Raw genomic sequence first — 18,134 nt, 5'->3', positions numbered from 1 at the left:
TATAAAAATATAATAAATGAATAAAATAAAGGGTAAAACAGGGGATAAAATGAGAATAATTAAGGAGATAAGAAGCTTTTATATATGTGTTTAGATGGGATATTTTTATTTTGTTAAATCCCGAGTATTTTAGGGGTAATCTATGGATTATTTAAAGAAAGTGAGATTATGGAGTGAGGAAGAAGTGGGAGAATGGCTTGAGTCGAATAATTTTGGAGATTATATGGATATTTTTAAAGGTAAGAGTTTTTTATTGGAGATTTAGGGGGTTAATGAAGTAAGAAAACAATATTAATGGAGATATTCTATTAGAATGTAATGCGGCGGTGCTGAAGGAGCTTGGTGTTAAGAAACTAGGGGATCGTATTAGGCTTTCTGTGTGTATTAAGGGATTAAGGGAGAAATGTATTGAATCGGCAAGAAAATCGAAAGTAATAAGGATAAGGTATTTTTTATGCCTAGGGTTAATATGGGGCCTAGATGAGCTTTTTAATGATAGATAATCAGATACAAGGGTTTTCATTTACATTACAGAGTCCTACGGATCCTTTAATTCCGGTTAAATCGAGTGAATTAGCGTCGCCGACATCAAATTTCCAACTTGATAATTCATATAGCGATGCGTGTTGTTTTGATTCATTAAACAATTTCCATTCAGTTCTTTCTAATATATCATGTTCTACTAAAAGTATAAGTAGAAATTCATCTATTAGTACACAAAAAGTTTTTGAAAAATCACCTATATTTCTTGAGACAAATGTTATGCAATCAGATTCCATTAAAAAGGTAATAAATATAATATTTTATATGATTTTTTTTATTTTAATTGATATAGAATTGTCTTAAATTTATTGGAGAAAAAGGGCAAACTCGAATTGTAAATATTAGTCTTTGTTATACGGCAGATGCTATTTTATCTAAGGCGCTTAAAAAATTCAATATAACAGAAAATCCTAGTGAATGGAGAGTTTTTATTACGAATGAAGATGGATCATGTTATTAATAAGTTTTAAATTTAATATAAATATTAATTTTTATTAGTTGAATGTATTTCTAATGATACGCTTTTGACCATTTCTCGTCAATTATCAAGGCCAGAAAGAGAGCGACTTATTTTAAAAAGAAAAAGTGATCCATTAACACAAGAAGAATTTAAAAAATCACAAACGATTGCGAGAGAACAACGAGATGCTATATATCATACAGCTGTAATGGCAAAAACGTCAGGTAACTTGAGAAAATTGGAAACATTTTTTGGAGAAAAACTTGCTCCGACACTTACATCATCTTTTACTACACCATTACCTTCACCATTACCGAAAGATAATAAATATGGGAATATAACACATATAAGAAATTTTTTTGGTCAGCGTCCTCCTAGCGAACTTATTAATTCAAATTTAGCAGAGTATTTTCCTGGTCATGAGAAAAAAGTTTTAGAACAAACAATTAAAAATTCTATTAAATCTAATCATTTAAATTCTTTTAAAGGATCAAATTTCGACACACCTAGTTCTACTTTAACATATGATCTTTCATCTATTCCTGCAGTAGGTGAAGAACGGATTCAATATGAAGGCCGAAGATTATCAGGAGTTAGTCATACACTTTCTTTATCACGTTTTATTTCTACTCGATTTCCTACATTACTTGAATCATCTATTTTAAGGGAAAATAGTTCTCATCATACATTATCTTCTTCATCAAAATTGAATTCAGAAGGTAACACACAAGATAGCAAACCTAGTTTTCGAAAAAAGTTAGAAGAAAAGGCTTCTTCAGATGAAACGTTTAAATCAGAATCACCTAATATGTTAATGGAGCCTTCAATACTTTCAGATTTTTATGATGCAAGTTTGGAAACAGATAGAGATCTCTTGGATGATAATATTTTTGAAAATAATGAAGCTAAAGACTTTAATACTGAAAAAGAAATAGAAAATAATAATAGCGGCCCTACAAGATGGATTAAGGGTGCTTTAATAGGAAGCGGATCTTTTGGAAGTGTATTTTTAGGAATGAACGCTTTAAGTGGAGAATTGATGGCAGTAAAACAAGTTGAAATACCGTCTATTGATATTCAAGGATGTAAAAGAAAAAGGGCCATGTTGGATGCCTTACAAAGAGAGATTTCACTACTTAAAGAATTGCATCATGAAAATATAGTTCAATATCTTGGTATTATTGAAACATAAAATGTTTTATTTTAATTTTTTTAGGATCAAGCATGGACGAAACACATTTAACCTTCTTTCTTGAATATGTTCCTGGGGGATCCGTTACTGCATTATTAAATAATTATGGGGCTTTTGAAGAGCCTTTAATTAGAAATTTTGTGCGACAAATTCTTAAAGGATTAAACTATTTACACAACAAAAAAATCATTCATAGGGACATTAAGGGTGCCAATATTTTAGTTGATAACAAAGGAGGAATTAAAATATCAGATTTTGGTATATCTAAAAAAGTTGAAGCTAACCTATTATCTATGACAAGAAATCAACGCCCATCTCTACAAGGATCTGTTTATTGGATGGCACCTGAAGTTGTAAAACAAACTTTATATACCAGAAAAGCCGATATATGGTCACTCGGCTGTTTAATAGTAGAAATGTTTACAGGAAAACATCCTTTTCCGAAAATGAATCAATTACAAGCCATATTTAAGGTAAAAATTTAAAATTTATTTAATATTAGATATGCTAAATTCAAAATAAGATTGGACAATACGTTTCCCCTGATATACCAGAACATTGTACTTCAGAAGCTAGACATTTTTTAGAAAAAATATTTGAGCCAGATTATCACGCACGACCTACTGCAGCAGATTTACTTAAATATAGTTTTTTAGGACCTATGGTTTCTAGTCCTTTGACTGATGCAAAAAAATAATTATTTTTTTCTATATTCTTTTCTTAATGTATACATTTTTAGGTATATATCACTACTAATAATTACATTTCACACCAAAATTATTTTTATTTATAAAATAGTGAAATAAAAGTATCATTACATTATTAGTTTATATTACATTATTTTTCAATATTGGATCATTTAGGTTCTATTTGGTACTTCAAAAGGAATTCCAAAACCAGAAAGAAGTAGTCTACATTCATAATCTGTTTTAGCTGATGTATTTATATTGACATGAAAACCTGTTATTTTTGGAAACATATCATAATTTTCTAATTATTAAAAATAATCTTTGAAAAAAAATAATTCTACAAACCTTCAATTTCAGGAAATAAAGTCATTGCATCTGGTGGGAATCCAAGAGAAATATTACCATTAGAATCTCCTGAGTTACCTTTAAACCCTGATACAAGATCTCTCATTCTTGGAAGAACTAATTCTACTAAAACTGAAATAAATCTATACATTTCTAACCCTTTAAGGGTTACTTTTGTTGCAATCGGCATTCCTTCTTTATTTTAATATTATACAATATTATAAAATTTAATCATACCTGATCTTAATTTCCATGCTGCTACTCCTGTTTTTGCATTTATAATCTCAGGTTTTATCCCTGTAATACATTGTATAGCCATAACCATAGATAAAAGAGATGTTTTATTTTCAATTGCATCTTTAACCATAGAATGGACAATTACACTCTCTAAAACTGGAATATTCCTATGTGTTCTTATTTCTTTAATAGGTTTAAGAGGCTTATTTCCTCTTGGAAGACGTGCTGGTCGATTTTTATGATATGGTGATGTTCCATCCCAATAACGAAGAAGATTTCGGTTTTTTAACTTAATTTTTTCTTCATGAGTATATGTCAAGGTCATAATATCATGGCATAGTGTCATATTATAATAATCTACCTCTTAATCAATATATAAGCCCTTATTATTAATAAATTTATTCATCATCCAATAGTTCTCTTATAATCGCTCAATTTTCGCCCAATTTTCGCCCAAAAAAAAGAAAAAAAAGCACCTACCTAAAATTCTACACTGGGACGTCTCTAATGCTAAAAATGAAGGCGATAGAGGCGACGATGGTGGATATAAATAGTTTTTTCCTAATAATTTTTGGGTTGAGATATTTGCCGAGTTTTTTTTCGCTGAAAAAACGTATAACTTAAATCTAGGCCAATTCCTACATAAAATATTCATATTTTATTCAAAAATCCTCTATTAACCCCTCAAATCTCTATTTATTAGCTTTTTTCTAATATCTTGTCGTTCAGAAAATCCTGACGTTGTCTCGATATCCTCCAACCTCCAATATTTAATGAAGGTATATAAATTGATAAATAGCCTTAATAACAGAGTTTTTGCTAATATTTTAGATAGGAATAGATTATATAAAGGTTATATAAAGTGTAGGCCCTTTTTTCCCGGAAAAAAAGGACAAAAAACAAGCAAATTATGAAGTTAAAGAAGTTTAACCAATTAATAAAACATAAGAAAGTAAAATACAGCCATTTAGCCTATTATTATGACGATTTTTAATGGTTTATATTAAGAAGAACCTATCAGAACCGTCGTTTTATATGTTAAAAGACACATATTCATCAGTATATGACGTACAAATTTCAGAGTCTCAAGTAGAAAAGGAGTTTTAAAGAAATACATTAATTGGGTTAGATTTTAGACGTCATGTCAGAACTAGAGAAAAATGGATATGATATGGATTATTTGACGATTATGAATGCATTAAAAGGAAGCTATGCACGAGGAAATGTAAAATTAGCAGTTGAAGTAAATTTTTTGAGTAAAAAGAAAGTATTGAAATAAGTAGTTTTTGATGTATTTGAGTGAAGCGAATGAATTGATTGTGCATGAGATTGAACCTGGTATTGAACTTCTTGGGTCGGAAAATTTAAATGGTGTTACATGTTATTTAGATGCGCTTTTGTTTGCTATGTTTGCAAAAACCAATTGTTTTGAGGCAATGCTTTTTCAGGAAGGAAAGGATCCTATTTCTACAAAACTTTGTACATTTATTAGATTATGGGTTAATATGGTGAGAATTTTTTTAAAAATAAAATATAAATTTAAGTAAAAAAGTTACGTGATGGAAGATTAATTACAAAGGATATTGTATCGGTAATTGAATATTTTAGAGAGATTTTGTGTATTAATGATTTATTAGCAATTATGTGACGTTTTGATTGAATGTGGTTGGAAAAGTGCATGTAAAACGCAACAAGATGCCTCTGAAGTATATGTTTTTATTACGTAAATGATTATTTTATATTTAGAAAAATATATTAATTGATTAGAGAGCGATTGAATTTTCCTTTATTAACGTTTAAAGTTGTCATAGCACATGGAGGGAAATTTAATAGTGAGGAAGATCATAAGGTTTTTTAAAAACAATTTATTTTTATGTTTTTAAATTTGTTTTAGTATATTCATGAAAGGTTACTCTGTGTTCCAATTCCTGGCGACTTTTTATCATATGAGACCCCGATATCATTAGAAGAATGTCTTTCAGAGTACTTTAACAATAGAATAAAAGTCAAAAGATGTGTCGAACAATCGTTTTCTGCAGATAGTTCTAAAAAAGGCTCTCAGAAATACATTTATAATTGTAATATAGTAGATAACGATAGAAATTATTATGATCAATTGGATGATTTTTATGATAATGATATAGCAGCATTATATTCTCAAAGAGATCCTCCTTTGGTTTCAGCATGGCAGTTTTTTCAGCTTCTTCCATTTTATGTATACAAACAACCTGATAATTTAAATCAACATTTTCTAGAAAAGCTTCCTGTAGTAACTATTTGTCTCAAAAGATATACTTGGACAGTAACGGGAGAAGCATACTGTAACAATAGAAGGGTTTCAATTCCCCTTGTTCTTGATTTGCCTTATTTTATATCACATGAGGAAGTTTCTACAAATAATTCAGTAGAAATTAAAAAATATAGACTTGTTTTGCAATCGGTAGTTTGTCACAGGAATCCAGGATTTACTATTGATTCTGGCCATTATATAGCTTTTTGTAAAGATTCGTTTTCAAAAAAGTTAGTTTATATTGTTTATATTTTTTAACATTAAAATTTTATAGATGGTTTCTTTTTGATGACTTAGCCTACCGAAGAGTTTCTGTTTTTTGTGATCCTGATGAAGTTCTTAACTCAGAAATGCCGTAAGTTATATATAAAATATGATATTATTTATTTATTTTTATTTAGGTATATATTATTTTATCAACTAGAAAGCTATGTACCAGATTTATCACAAGAGATGCCTAAAATTGATACATTTAAATCGCCAGATATCCAAGATTTTTCTACATTTTCTAAACCTTCAAAGCAATTTAATAAAACAAAATATTCAGAAAAGAACTGTTTAATACAATAAAGTATTTTAACATTTTATTCAATATATAAGCGAAAGATTAACATTTATTTTTAAAATATATAATTAATGTTGAAATATTATGTTCTTATTTTTAATAGAAATTTATATTATTTTAAAGAGTTCATGTGTCTTAGTGTAACTTAGTATATTATCATTCTTGATAACCGTACATTTATTACAATTAATATAATTTTCTATTGCAATTTTTATTAATCTAAAGCTTGAAGGCTATATTTCTTTACTAAGTATATTTTAAATAGAAATATTAATTATTTATAATATTTTATTGTTCAATATCATTAATATTCATTAAAAAACTGTTTTATAAAATTTACAAAAATCTTAAAAAACTTTTAGAAATAATATATTTTTTAATAAAATTCAAGATTCTAAAATCCATCTAGACTCAATAAATATTATAATATTTAATATAATACAACAATATTATTAACATGATTTCCTTATAAGTCCCAATGGTTTATATCATTTTGTAGCGTCTACACTCTCAATATTTTTATTTATATGTGAAAAAAGACTATTAAACAAGCATTCAAACTTTAAATTAATAAAAGGTTTTAAAATTTTAATTATATTACCTCAGGTATAGATTTTATAAATGGCAATGACCAAAAATTATAATAAGAATTTTTTAATAATTCAATAAATGTAATAAGAAGACCCCACTAACAAAATTGTTAATTTTAATAAATTAATAAAATTAAATACCGGATGTGGACGATTACATATAAATCTTTCTAGCAAAATTCTAAAAGAAGTTTAATTTATTAGAATATAACAATAGAAAATATACCGAGTAATTTGCTCTTTCATTATATTGCTTTCATCTGTAGAGTTTTCGAACAAGGAAAGTAATACAGAACTAAAATAATACGTATGACTATTTGGATATCGTAACTGATTAGTAATTGCTTCAAGAAAATAATAACGACCTAAAAATTTACTAAAAGTTATGTAAAAATTAAAAAAATTACCTTCAAAGTCCAAACTATTATGTAATTTTACAAAAAGAGTCATTGATGCAGATGTAGGTGAAAATATTAGTTGGGCGCCATTATTTTGCAATTGAAAGTCTTCAATAGTCTTCATTCCTATATACAATACCAAAGAATTTATAAAGGGTACATTAATTCTGCTCTTTGGTTTCAATTCTTGTTTGAAAATAGATTCCTCGCAAGTTCGTAGCTTACTAATTATGTTGGAAATAATATCTTTTACATTTTCTCCAGAAAGATAACTATTTATTTGATCTCTCAGTCCAAATCTCTTTAAAACTGCATAAATATCTGTACGAATAGTAGGATTTTGAGAACTTTCTGGTAATTGATCTACTTTCAGACCTGATTGAAAAGGATCAGGCAACCTGATTGTTTTAGGTGACGCACTCAATATTAGATTACGAAGCTGGATACAATTTGAAGGAATAATAGAACAAAAAGAAAAATGATAGTCTGCTAAAAACGAAGGGAAATCATGAAGAAGCACCAATAGTAGACGAAGAGTCCCCTTATAAAGCATTCTAGTTGTATCGTGCAGTTCAGTTTCCTCTAATAACGGTGCGATAAATTCAAGTAAAGTAATAATGATTTTATTATAAATAGGATATCCCTATAAAAATTAATTAAAATAAAACTTATGTTTTTTAAAAACCTTATAATCCGGCAATAAAAGAAGAGATGACATAAAATATCTGTGCGAAATCAATGTCATCCATGCAAAAGTAAATTTTGGAAAATGCAATGGCTGTAATGCTAAAAATGTTTCACTATCATACGTAAATAAAATCATATGTAAACTCAACTATCTTACCCTAAAGTTTCAAGAATATCATATTGGATATCTGAAAAATATGTTTCATTATTAAATTCATACAGCATGTTTGCAAATAATTTATAAAATGGTTTTTGATAAAAATTCCTCCCAAAAGTTTCGTGATAATTTGCAAAAACCAATGTTATAATAGACAAAATACTTGAAAAATATTTAATTTTTAATAAAATATTCGGTTTATTATCATTTTCATCAGAATAATACTTAATAAGTAAAACTATTAGTTTAGAAAGTGAATCTATTGGAAGATAATTAGGATTGTTAGAAGATCCATAGTTTTCCAGCTGTTTTATAAGATTATTAATACTAAGATCTATAGCCACTCTAAAAAATGTATATGATAATTGTTCATCAGTGATAATTTTTTCACGTTGCAATTGTAAAATGAATGCTATATAAGTTTTTTCATTTGAGGCAGGATGTGTTGATAATCGAATCCATTCTGCAAAAATATATGCCAATTGTTCTTGTATAGTAGTCTCATTCATAGAAGGTAATATATTTGTTTTTGTCTTTTCCATGTTTGAAATATGAACAATCTGAAGAAGTTCTGTCACAGAATGAGGTACCTCCCCTCTTCTAGAAAGAATTTCAAATGCGTCAAGACAATTAGAAAATTCTGTTTGAAAATTATATGTAGAAATAGATAATAGAATTTTTTTTATAAGGGATACTGTAAACTCAATAACAGCATTATTTTGTTTCATTATTTGTTTTGAAAGTTGAATATCCAATTCAGAAGATGTTATAAGACCTACTTTAATAAGGGCAGCCATAACATTAGCATCTAATTTTCGCTTTTAAAATTATGTTAATAAAGTTCTCGAGAAATGGGATCTAATATCTACCTTATCATTTGAATAAAGCAGCCAAATTTCAATATCCTTAAATGTTTTAGGAGATTGTTCGGAAAATTTTTTCAGAAGAACAGATAATGTTTCAATCATAAGAGTTGATTCACTACCCTTAAAAAGTAATTGTAAAACCCTCTGTGCAGAAACAAGAATAATATCATCCTTAATAGAAGCTTTTAATTGACTAGTAGAGTTACATATTTGTTTAAGAAGCTTATATATATCATGATCTAAAGGAACATCTGATAAATATTGGAAATTAGCTTCAGACGATATTTTTTCCAATTCTAAAATTATAATCTATTTTCAAGTTAAATATTTAATATTATATATATATATATGTATCTTACAGTAAGCTTTTCTACAGTTTGACTAATTAAACTTGACAATCCAAAAGCACTACTATTCCGCTGATGGGACATTTCCGAATCTATTCCATACATATTATTTTCAGATGCAATGTTTGCTTGATGTGGTGATTCTTCATGAGCTAGTTACAGTTAAAACTAAAAAATATAATGTTATATTTACCATAAATAGAAATAGCCTGCGATGCAGTTCTTGGAATTCGAGAGAATTCTTCATAAGTTGCAAGTTGTTGTGCAGTAAGCCCATGCGGTTTCAATCTCAAAGGATCAGGAAGAGATAAAGGAACTCTTTGCACAGAAGGATCCAGAAACAAATGCCGAGAACGCATTTCCTTGTGACGTTTTCTATTTGCAAATGCTACAGACAAATTCTCGTCTATTTCTGGAATTGCTCTTTCCATAGCTGCTTTTTCTATAATAGAGCAAGCTAGATCGAGATTATCAGAGACAATCAGCATAGCCGCCTGTTCAGGAAATTGTTGATTATTTATCCCATTCTGTAAAAGAATGTTGCGTAAATTAGTAGTTATACTAATGCGTAAAGCTTCTTTGCATGTTACTAATGCTAAACTACTAGCCAAATTCTGAACCATTATATGAGCAGCATTCTTCATCTTTTCTTCACTAGGATCAGTAGCAAAATCCTTTGTAATCAATTCTTTTGTAGAAATTCCAGCAATAGTAACAGAACGCTCTACAACTGGTCCAATTATCTAAATTAAATTAGTAATGGTATTATAATATTACTAATCAAATACTTCTCGAATAGCTCTATCAATTGCGATCTGGAGTACTCTTTTCAAACTAGTTGCATTCATAAACATTGTAATACCCTGATTAATAACAAAATGATTAGACAAATTCGGTATTACAAAATTGGTATTCATAAGATTATTATGAAAGTAAGTTGTTTCCGCGCTTGTTTTCTTAGACGGTTTGTCCTGATTATGATATGTTTCATTTTCATTGATTTTTTCACTTTCAATCTTTGAAGTTTTTCCTTTAAGTAAAGAAGTTGATTCTAAAAACTTGATATCTAAATCCAGCTTTTTACATAATACTTCTATTTCAAACTTCAAATTTAGTTTTATATCTGTTGATTCATAAAGCTCAGCTAATAACTTCAATATACCCATTAACCAGGCATTAGGGGGCTTAAATACTTTTGAATTTGCTGCCTGTTCAAGAACTTTGCAAGTAAACGGAAGAACAACCATTAATCTCTTAGAATCATATCCCTCTAATAAAAGTTCTTTAAATGCGATATTATTATGTTTAATAGGCTTATTTTGAGATAATGTTATCCCTCCTAGCCAAGAACCAAGATTTTTTAAAAAGCCTCTCTCCATTGTAGAAAGCATAGTTTTTTCAGAATTTAAAAGAAGAATAACATTTGCATATGTTTCATGAAGGATTTGCTGCTTAAGAAAATCAATATTTAAAGTATTTAGAAGTTGAAAATATAAAGAATGGTAGTTAGGTTCAGTACTAGCTCTTTTGACAAGATGTTTCGAAAACCAACTATAGTATTGCTCTAATAAACATTCACGAAGTTCTTCTGTTTTTTGATCCAAATTTCCATGAGACATGTTATTAATAATAAATAAAATCTTATCTTGTACAGATTCTGATGGATCTTCAAAAAACGATGCATCGCGCAAAGGTTTACTAAGTCGTACAGATATAAAAGGTAGATACTGTTGAGTTTGGGATGACTCAGTTATTAAATTAGAATTCCCCCCAAAACTAGTATGTCTTGTTGCATTCAAAGAATTACGAATATTTTGCACAAGTTCCGGATGAAAAATCCGCAAATGCGTCACTCTTAAAATATGTGATATATATTGTGGCCATTCCGCAATTCTTGATTGAAACTGAATTAAAGCTTGAACTCCAAAATTAAACATATTAGAATTCGGAGGCTGTTGTATAGCATCTAGTACATAACGAAGTGCAATTCCAAGAGGAATGTATGATAATAATTGATATTGAATAAGACTACCAAATAGTATTGCAGTAATTGCTAAAGCGTTAGTTGGATATTCAGGGAAAAATCGATATTCATCAAATAAACTATGAAGCATACATGCAAAAAGATCCTGATCTCTAGGATTTTCTGAAACCTTTAGTTTCTGCAATAAAATAATACAATCACTAATGCTAAGATCACCCTTATAAAGGCGCTGATAATAGGCTTCTTGTTGTTGTTCGACATCTTTAGAAAAAGTATTTATTTCATTATTTGAAGTAATAATCTCATCTCTTCCCTGACCAATATTCATTAATCTAGGATATACTTGCAAACAAATAGTTTGAACTGATCTAAAAAGTTCGCTATTAGCAGCCGACATTGAACTGAAATAGAAGTTAAATAAAAATTAAAAGTAAAAGTAAATAGCTACTTGTTCATAAGAACTCTTAAGAAGATAGCAACGGTTTCAATACGCAATCTAGTTGCCGGCGATGAAGTATCTGAAAATTGTTGAGTATTTTCTAAAGATGATTTGAAGTTTAAATAATCTAAACAAGCTCGAATAAAAAAATCATGATTTTCATTAATATTGTCTTGCAACCATTTTTCTAAATTTAAATATTGCCGTTTTGATGCCTGTGCTGCAAAATCAATGGAAAATGAATATGGTCGTAATTTTAAGAGAGAATCCTTAATTTTCAAATCTTCAGAAATATTAAGAATTTGATTTATGCATGTTGGGTTTTTTGAATGCAACTTAATGAATGAACTTCCCATATATTCTGGATTTACCTGCCAAAGTCTAATAAATACTAATTGATAATTTGAATGCCTAGAAAAAAACATATCGAATCCTTTATCCATTAATTTAACATGTTCTACGCTCCATGGTTTCTAAAATATTAAAGTATGGGTAATTTCAATCAAAGAACTAACCTGTTTTTGAGCTAAGCCCAAAAATACCAATTCAGGAGCTAATTGCATTGCCTTGTCTAAGAATGCAGATGCATTTTCATTAGATTTAGGATTATCTAAAAGTATGATCATAGTTTTTATCAAATCGAAAGAATTCCATATTTGAGTTTCCAAATTAGCAGCGAAAGCTTTTATAGTAGAACTGCTATCTTGAAAATTTTCAAGAGAAAGAATTTTTTGACATGAATAAGATAAAAGGTTGAAAGAATCAGAGGACATTGATGTTAAATATTGCAATATTTGAAGCTGAGAATGAGGATGTTTCCATGGAGCCCACAGAAATTTTAAAGGAAAATGTGATTTATCATTTTCAATCATTATAGATATTCCTTTAAGAAACATATCTAACTTAAAATAATTTCTTGTTGGAATTGTAGGTCTATCCAGTGTTTTTATTATATCCTCAACATTTAATTCAGGGATCTTAAAAATAAATTAAATTAAATAAAATATTTTAAAAAAGAAAATACCAGTTGAAATATTATTTTTCCAAATATTTCTGTATCCCATCCAATAAAGCCGGGTGTAGACATAATAAATAAAGTGTCAGATATTAAATAGGAAAACTCATTGAAAGGTGTTTTTTCTATAATTTTATTATGATAAAAAATTCCTTTAAGGGTTTCTTCAAAAGCCGGAACATCCAAATCTATAATTTTTAATACATCTATAATCATTTGTAAAGTATCGTCCAATTTTCTACGCTATGTAAGTAGTTATCTTAAATTTAGGAATATCATTATTACAAATATTGTTGAAGTGCCTCTTCGACAATAACAGGAACTTCTGTACCTGAGTATTTTTCACGAATAACTGCATCAAATAAGAATTTCTGATGCGAATTGAGTGTAAAAGTTTCTTCTTCATGAAAATATTGATTCAAAAATATTACAATCTCATCATCCGTAAGTTTCGATTGATATTTTCCTTCTTTAATAATTTCAATAACGCCATATATATTTTCAATCATTATTTCCAATGCTTTATCATTGTAAAATTACGAGTTATCACATAAAATAACAAACCTTTACCTTGTAAATCTTTTTTTGATGATTGCAAAAGGCTTGAAGCTAAAACTGATTTTTGAAATGCATCAAGATCAAAATATCGGCAAAACTTTTTCATATCAAAATCATTAAAAATTCCCGATGCTGCCCCTGAAATTGCATTACCAAATTGATACGATGCTGATGGTGTTGTAGAAAGTGAATATATCTCCTCTGAAAGCAATTTATATGTTGCTGGATTTTCATGCATCCTCGTTAACCCCAAAATAGTACCCACATTATATTGAATCAATCGTCTCAAAAGATGCAAATAAATATCTGGCCCGTTTTCCTTATATAACTATAAAAAATATCAATCATTATATCTAATTTTAAAAAAAAAATACAAATCCTTACATCTTTCAATTGCATCACTGTAGTATCATAATTATCCTTTGTCAAAGTGGATAACAAAAAAAAAACTTGTGCTCTTACAATTGTTTGTAACGATGAGATTCCTTGAGGAGAGCTTTGTCCTGATTGTGTGTATCGTCCCTCCAGTACCGGAGATCCCCGGCACACCTGGACCTGCATCTGAACATTCGTTCCACGATTTCCAGTCAATGATTCTTGACTCATTTTCGTGAACTTTTTATACTTTTCTCCTTCTTATAAAGGACTTTGTAAAATCGAAGGTTATTCAGAAAAAATAGGCGAGCAGGGAGACTTTCTGTAGGAAGAACCCTGACCTAACCCTACTTTCTTTAATAAACCTAACCCTGGCCCTTATGAATATGAGATGACCTACCCCTAACCCTTTTATTTATACCTAACCCTGGATGTTATACCTACCCCTTGTGCTTATACCTAAGCCTTATGGTTATACCTAACCCTTGGAATTACACCTAACCCTATGCTTGACCCTTAACCCTGATTATTCGACCTAACCCTAACTTGGACCTACCCCTAGCAACTTGTACCTAACCCTAATAACTTGACCCTATGTTTTAGGGATAACCCTTTGATATGATTTCTCTACAAATTACAAGGAAATACAGGTTTTCTGTATTAATACGCGCGCATAGAATGCGTTAATTGATGAAATTTTCTTGAATAAGAGGTTATTTTTATTATTTCAAAGAGATTTGATATATTTCAAAAGAGTATTTTAGTAGACACGAGTAGGATATTTTCGAATACGATTCAGATCTTAAAATTTTCAAGATCTGTAATATTTAGGGGGGTTATAGCTTTTTTTGAGTAAAAAAGAGGCTTAAATCTGTATTTCTTAAGGAATTGATTAACTAATCCCAAGTAAGCAACGATTTATTATATAAAAAGGTGTGTTTTTAAGTTTTGGATATTTTTTTTGGATTGGAAAATAGGTAAATATGAATAAAGGAAATGAAGGAAAGGAATTGAAATGAACAATGCATAGATTCATCAAGGAAAAAAGAGAGTAAATTAAAAGAAAGAATTGAAACGAAAGAGATCATGCATGATGATGGAACGATTTTAAATTTTTGTAATCATTTTTGGGGTAAAGATGAGCGAGGGGTAGATGTTCTATTTGGTCGAATGAATGAAGCAAAGAATATTTGCGAGGAGATAAGAATGTTTTATAAAGATTGGTAAGTTAAAATATAAGTTAAACTTAAAAATATGGACGTGTGATGTCACGAGGCTTAAATCACGTGACAAGTCACGTGATTTTAGAAGAAAATTCAAAAGAAAGTATGAATTAAACTGAATTTTGTGTTTTATAGGGCAACAATAGAAGAAGAATATGCGCGAAGATTACGCCGTTTAGTTAGAGGAACATTAGGATCTCATGAAATTGGAACGATGCGTGAAAGTTTTGATATTTTACAAAAAGAAACAGAAACTATTGCAAAACAACATTCCAATGTTGCTCTTCAGATTCGTGGAGAATTAGAAGAGCCATTACATGCATTTTCCACCGATATGCGTACAAATCGAAAAACGGTATAATGAGATTTTTTTAAAATTTAAAAAAAATGAATAAAATAGATTCAATCAAATTTAGAGAAACTTCGTAGGATAAAAATAGCACAGGAGAATCAAGTTCAGAAGGTTGGTGTTTATTATTTTCGTGTTTATTTTTTTTACTTTGAAGTGTAAGGAAAAAATAGAGGATAAAAGTGGCAAATCGAGTGGACAGACGTCTCAATTGAGTTTATTTTTAGGAAAAAGTTCGGAGAAAAATAATCAAAAGGTGGATAAATCACAAATAATGGCTCAAAATAGTTGAGTGATCATTATTATTAATGAATATAATTTATTTTTATTTAGACAATGATTATTTATTGGCTATTACTGTACTTCAGGAAACATCTATTAAATGGATTCGAGAATGGAAAATTGCATGTGATGTATGTTAGCTATTGGTATAATTCTTATTTTTATATTGTGTCTAGAAATTTCAGGATCTTGAGGAAAGGCGTCTCAATTTTATTAAATCTAGTTTATGGACATTTTCTGGGATTATATCGGAAACGTGTGTTAGTGATAATAAGGGATTTTTTAAAATATTATCTTTTATAATTTTTAATCGATTTATAGTCATGCCAAAAAATTCGTGAATCAATTAAAAATTGTAATACTCAAAATGATATACAACTGTTTATCCGAACCAAGGGAACGGGTCAAGAGATTCCAAGTAAAAAATGACGAGTGAATATTAAATAATTTGACATTTCTAGATCCACCTAAATCTAAAGACCCGAATAATATTAGGTTTGAAGATTTAAATGACCCGACATGTTCCATAGCTCAATTTTCTCGAGTTAGCGATCCTCAATTTCATTCTGATGTTATTATGCAACGCTCTATATTTAATGAAAATAGTGCCTATATATCTCCTAAAATTTCTTCATATGTTTCAGATAGTCAGCCAGAACCGTCTTCAAAGACAGATTCTAATAAAGTTCCTTTTGATGGTATTACTCAACTTTGTAAAAATGGTACCTTATTGGATTCTTCAAATACTAAAGGATTCTCGCCTAGTACTTCAGCGTATCCACATAATAGTGAGACACAAGCAGGTTCTCCATCATTCAATTATAAGAATCATGATGAAAAAGTTTCACCAATAGCTTCTAAAATTAAAAAAAATGATAGAAATTCTTTTAATAATAATGATAAAGGATTAGGCTATCTATCTATGGAAGAAACCACCAATGAAATAAATCAAGCTGGATACCGATCTACTATTTCATATAAAAATTCTAGCATTAAAAAGAATTATGATACAGCTAAATCTCCATTATTTGAAAGACTTAAAGGCATGGGTGTGGTTAGTGATCCCGAAATTGAATCAATTGATCCGCGTGCTAACGTAATGTTAAATGTGGGAAATAATTTATTTAAAGTAGAAACAAATGAAAGAAAGAAAAGGCCAGATATACATAGTCCTGAAGATCCAATTGTGACAGCTCTTAATCAATTTAAGGTTTCTTCTAAAACATCGCCAAAAAGAGAACCAAGAGTTTCATGGCATGATCCTATTGATGATAATGACATTCGAGATCCTGAAATTATGGATAGAAGACATTGTTTCCCTATTGAACCGCAAAAACCTCCTTCAAATATTCGTTCATCTATACCAATACCTCAAAAACCGGCTTTGTCTATACCTAATAGATTTGTTAAGTTAGATCCTCTTAGTTCATCTCCTTCCTCTATGACAGCAACAAAAATAAAACATATGAGTCATGCATATACTAAACAGGCAAATGATATTTATAGTACATCAGAAAAGGATATATATTATCCACAATATCGTACAATGCCAATGAATAATAATGGCATCTGTTATGGTCAAGTTCAGGAAAATATGTTTTCAGAAAAAGAAATAATGCCAATGGCTAGAGGAAAGAATCACAATACAGGACTTTGTTCTCCAGAAAATATGCGACTACCTGTAGCTTCTGAAAAGCCATATATGGATTATAGACGTGCTTTACGAGCATCAAGTCCCCAGCTAGAATATCGAACTATTTCTCCGGAAAACGATTATCCTAGATCAGGATCACGTTCTCCAATTGTTTATAAATCTACTCCTCCTGGTGCATATCCATCAAGAATTGGAAGACCTATGGAATCGTTTCAGGATGATAGTATATCGCGTCCATTAACTTTTCGTCCTACTACAGAAAATCCTGATCACTTTTATAATCGTGTTTCAAGACGACAGCCTCCTGTATCATCACCTTTTGATATTTCATTGGATGCTGATGGCAATTTAATAAATAAATATTCTAGAGCGAGAAGTGCTTCACCTTGTCCTAGTAGTTATAGAGCGATATCTAGAAGTAAATATAATATGCATACGGAACATATACCATATAGCACATCAATCCCTAGTGGATATAGAGATTATTATAATAATGATGCACGGATGTTTAACGCTCCATTATCTCACAATGATAGAAAAATGCATATGAATAATGGTTTATCCCCTTCACAATATACCGATGATGGAAAAAGAATATTGTTTTATGGTATCTTTAAATTATAAAATCATTCATTTAATTCCTAATTTTCTTAGTTCGTGCATTGTATGATTACATGGCTACCATTCCTGAAGAAATAAGCTTTGTTAAAAATGATATTCTTTTAGTATTGGATATGCAAGAAGATGGATGGTGGGAAGGCGAAGTTTTAAATTCGAAAAAATCTAAACGCGGCTTATTTCCTAGTAATTTTGTTCAACGTACTACACTTATTTCATAAATATTTTATTATAATTGACATTTTTAATTTTTTTTTTTAAAATGTCTGGT

General features: G+C 29.3%; 5 protein-coding genes across 5 annotated transcripts; 3 read left to right on the top strand and 2 right to left on the bottom strand.

Annotated features, from left to right (window-relative positions):
• The first annotated feature begins 96 nt into the window (after positions 1-96).
• Positions 97-2,938, top strand: T552_01502 (hypothetical protein). The gene is made up of 7 exons (XM_018370084.1): positions 97-239; positions 283-431; positions 481-786; positions 836-995; positions 1,042-2,178; positions 2,220-2,668; positions 2,719-2,938. Exons 1-7 carry the CDS (start codon positions 143-145, stop codon positions 2,890-2,892), a joined length of 2,472 nt encoding a protein of 823 aa, XP_018226240.1. The 5' UTR covers positions 97-142; the 3' UTR covers positions 2,893-2,938.
• A 116-nt stretch (positions 2,939-3,054) lies between these two features.
• T552_01501 (hypothetical protein) lies at positions 3,055-3,858 on the bottom strand (the record flags this gene model as incomplete). The annotated part of the gene is made up of 3 exons (XM_018370083.1): positions 3,467-3,858; positions 3,230-3,424; positions 3,055-3,185 (listed from the first exon to the last, which is right to left on the bottom strand). The coding sequence occupies exons 1-3, from the start codon at positions 3,810-3,812 to the stop codon at positions 3,055-3,057; spliced, it is 672 nt and encodes a 223-aa protein (XP_018226239.1). The 5' UTR covers positions 3,813-3,858.
• Positions 3,859-4,523: 665 nt separating this feature from the next.
• On the top strand, positions 4,524-6,370 carry T552_01500 (hypothetical protein). Its single transcript, XM_018370082.1, has 9 exons — positions 4,524-4,555; positions 4,596-4,709; positions 4,750-4,974; positions 5,019-5,057; positions 5,104-5,189; positions 5,234-5,315; positions 5,361-5,986; positions 6,031-6,111; positions 6,158-6,370. The coding sequence occupies exons 2-9, from the start codon at positions 4,608-4,610 to the stop codon at positions 6,324-6,326; spliced, it is 1,410 nt and encodes a 469-aa protein (XP_018226238.1). The 5' UTR covers positions 4,524-4,555; positions 4,596-4,607; the 3' UTR covers positions 6,327-6,370.
• Positions 6,371-6,765: 395 nt separating this feature from the next.
• T552_01499 (hypothetical protein) lies at positions 6,766-14,014 on the bottom strand. The gene is made up of 17 exons (XM_018370081.1): positions 13,747-14,014; positions 13,375-13,690; positions 13,090-13,324; positions 12,814-13,042; positions 12,305-12,766; positions 11,799-12,262; positions 10,155-11,751; positions 9,560-10,109; positions 9,379-9,518; positions 9,023-9,328; positions 8,154-8,971; positions 7,995-8,109; positions 7,319-7,952; positions 7,138-7,276; positions 7,053-7,092; positions 6,923-7,009; positions 6,766-6,881 (listed from the first exon to the last, which is right to left on the bottom strand). The coding sequence occupies exons 1-17, from the start codon at positions 13,966-13,968 to the stop codon at positions 6,810-6,812; spliced, it is 6,426 nt and encodes a 2,141-aa protein (XP_018226237.1). The 5' UTR covers positions 13,969-14,014; the 3' UTR covers positions 6,766-6,809.
• Positions 14,015-14,823: 809 nt separating this feature from the next.
• On the top strand, positions 14,824-18,084 carry T552_01498 (hypothetical protein; the record flags this gene model as incomplete). The annotated part of the gene is made up of 9 exons (XM_018370080.1): positions 14,824-14,960; positions 15,096-15,315; positions 15,361-15,423; positions 15,467-15,596; positions 15,643-15,722; positions 15,768-15,851; positions 15,913-16,009; positions 16,053-17,852; positions 17,900-18,084. 9 exons carry the CDS (start codon positions 14,824-14,826, stop codon positions 18,082-18,084), a joined length of 2,796 nt encoding a protein of 931 aa, XP_018226236.1.
• Positions 18,085-18,134: the final 50 nt, after the last annotated feature.

Source organism: Pneumocystis carinii, assembly GCF_001477545.1.
Source record: "Pneumocystis carinii B80 chromosome Unknown supercont1.6, whole genome shotgun sequence".
Taxonomy (NCBI): Eukaryota; Fungi; Ascomycota; class Pneumocystomycetes; order Pneumocystales; family Pneumocystaceae; genus Pneumocystis; species Pneumocystis carinii.
Note: the sequence above shows the minus strand (reverse complement) of the source record. Positions and strands in the feature narration are given on the sequence as shown.

Coding starts and splice junctions, on each gene's coding strand:
- T552_01499 (XM_018370081.1), bottom strand. CDS start 13,968: ATGAGTCAAGAATCATTGACTGGAAATCGTGGAACGAATGTTCAGATG. Junction 9,519..9,559: donor GCAGGCTATTTCTATTTATG/GTAAATATAACA, acceptor AACTGTAACTAG/CTCATGAAGAATCACCACAT. Junction 9,329..9,378: donor AAACTGTAGAAAAGCTTACT/GTAAGATACATA, acceptor ACTTGAAAATAG/ATTATAATTTTAGAATTGGA.
- T552_01502 (XM_018370084.1), top strand. CDS start 143: ATGGATTATTTAAAGAAAGTGAGATTATGGAGTGAGGAAGAAGTGGGA. Junction 996..1,041: donor TACGAATGAAGATGGATCAT/GTTATTAATAAG, acceptor AATTTTTATTAG/TTGAATGTATTTCTAATGAT. Junction 2,179..2,219: donor AAATATAGTTCAATATCTTG/GTATTATTGAAA, acceptor TAATTTTTTTAG/GATCAAGCATGGACGAAACA.
- T552_01500 (XM_018370082.1), top strand. CDS start 4,608: ATGTCAGAACTAGAGAAAAATGGATATGATATGGATTATTTGACGATT. Junction 4,975..5,018: donor TTAGATTATGGGTTAATATG/GTGAGAATTTTT, acceptor TAAGTAAAAAAG/TTACGTGATGGAAGATTAAT. Junction 5,987..6,030: donor AAAGATTCGTTTTCAAAAAA/GTTAGTTTATAT, acceptor AAAATTTTATAG/ATGGTTTCTTTTTGATGACT.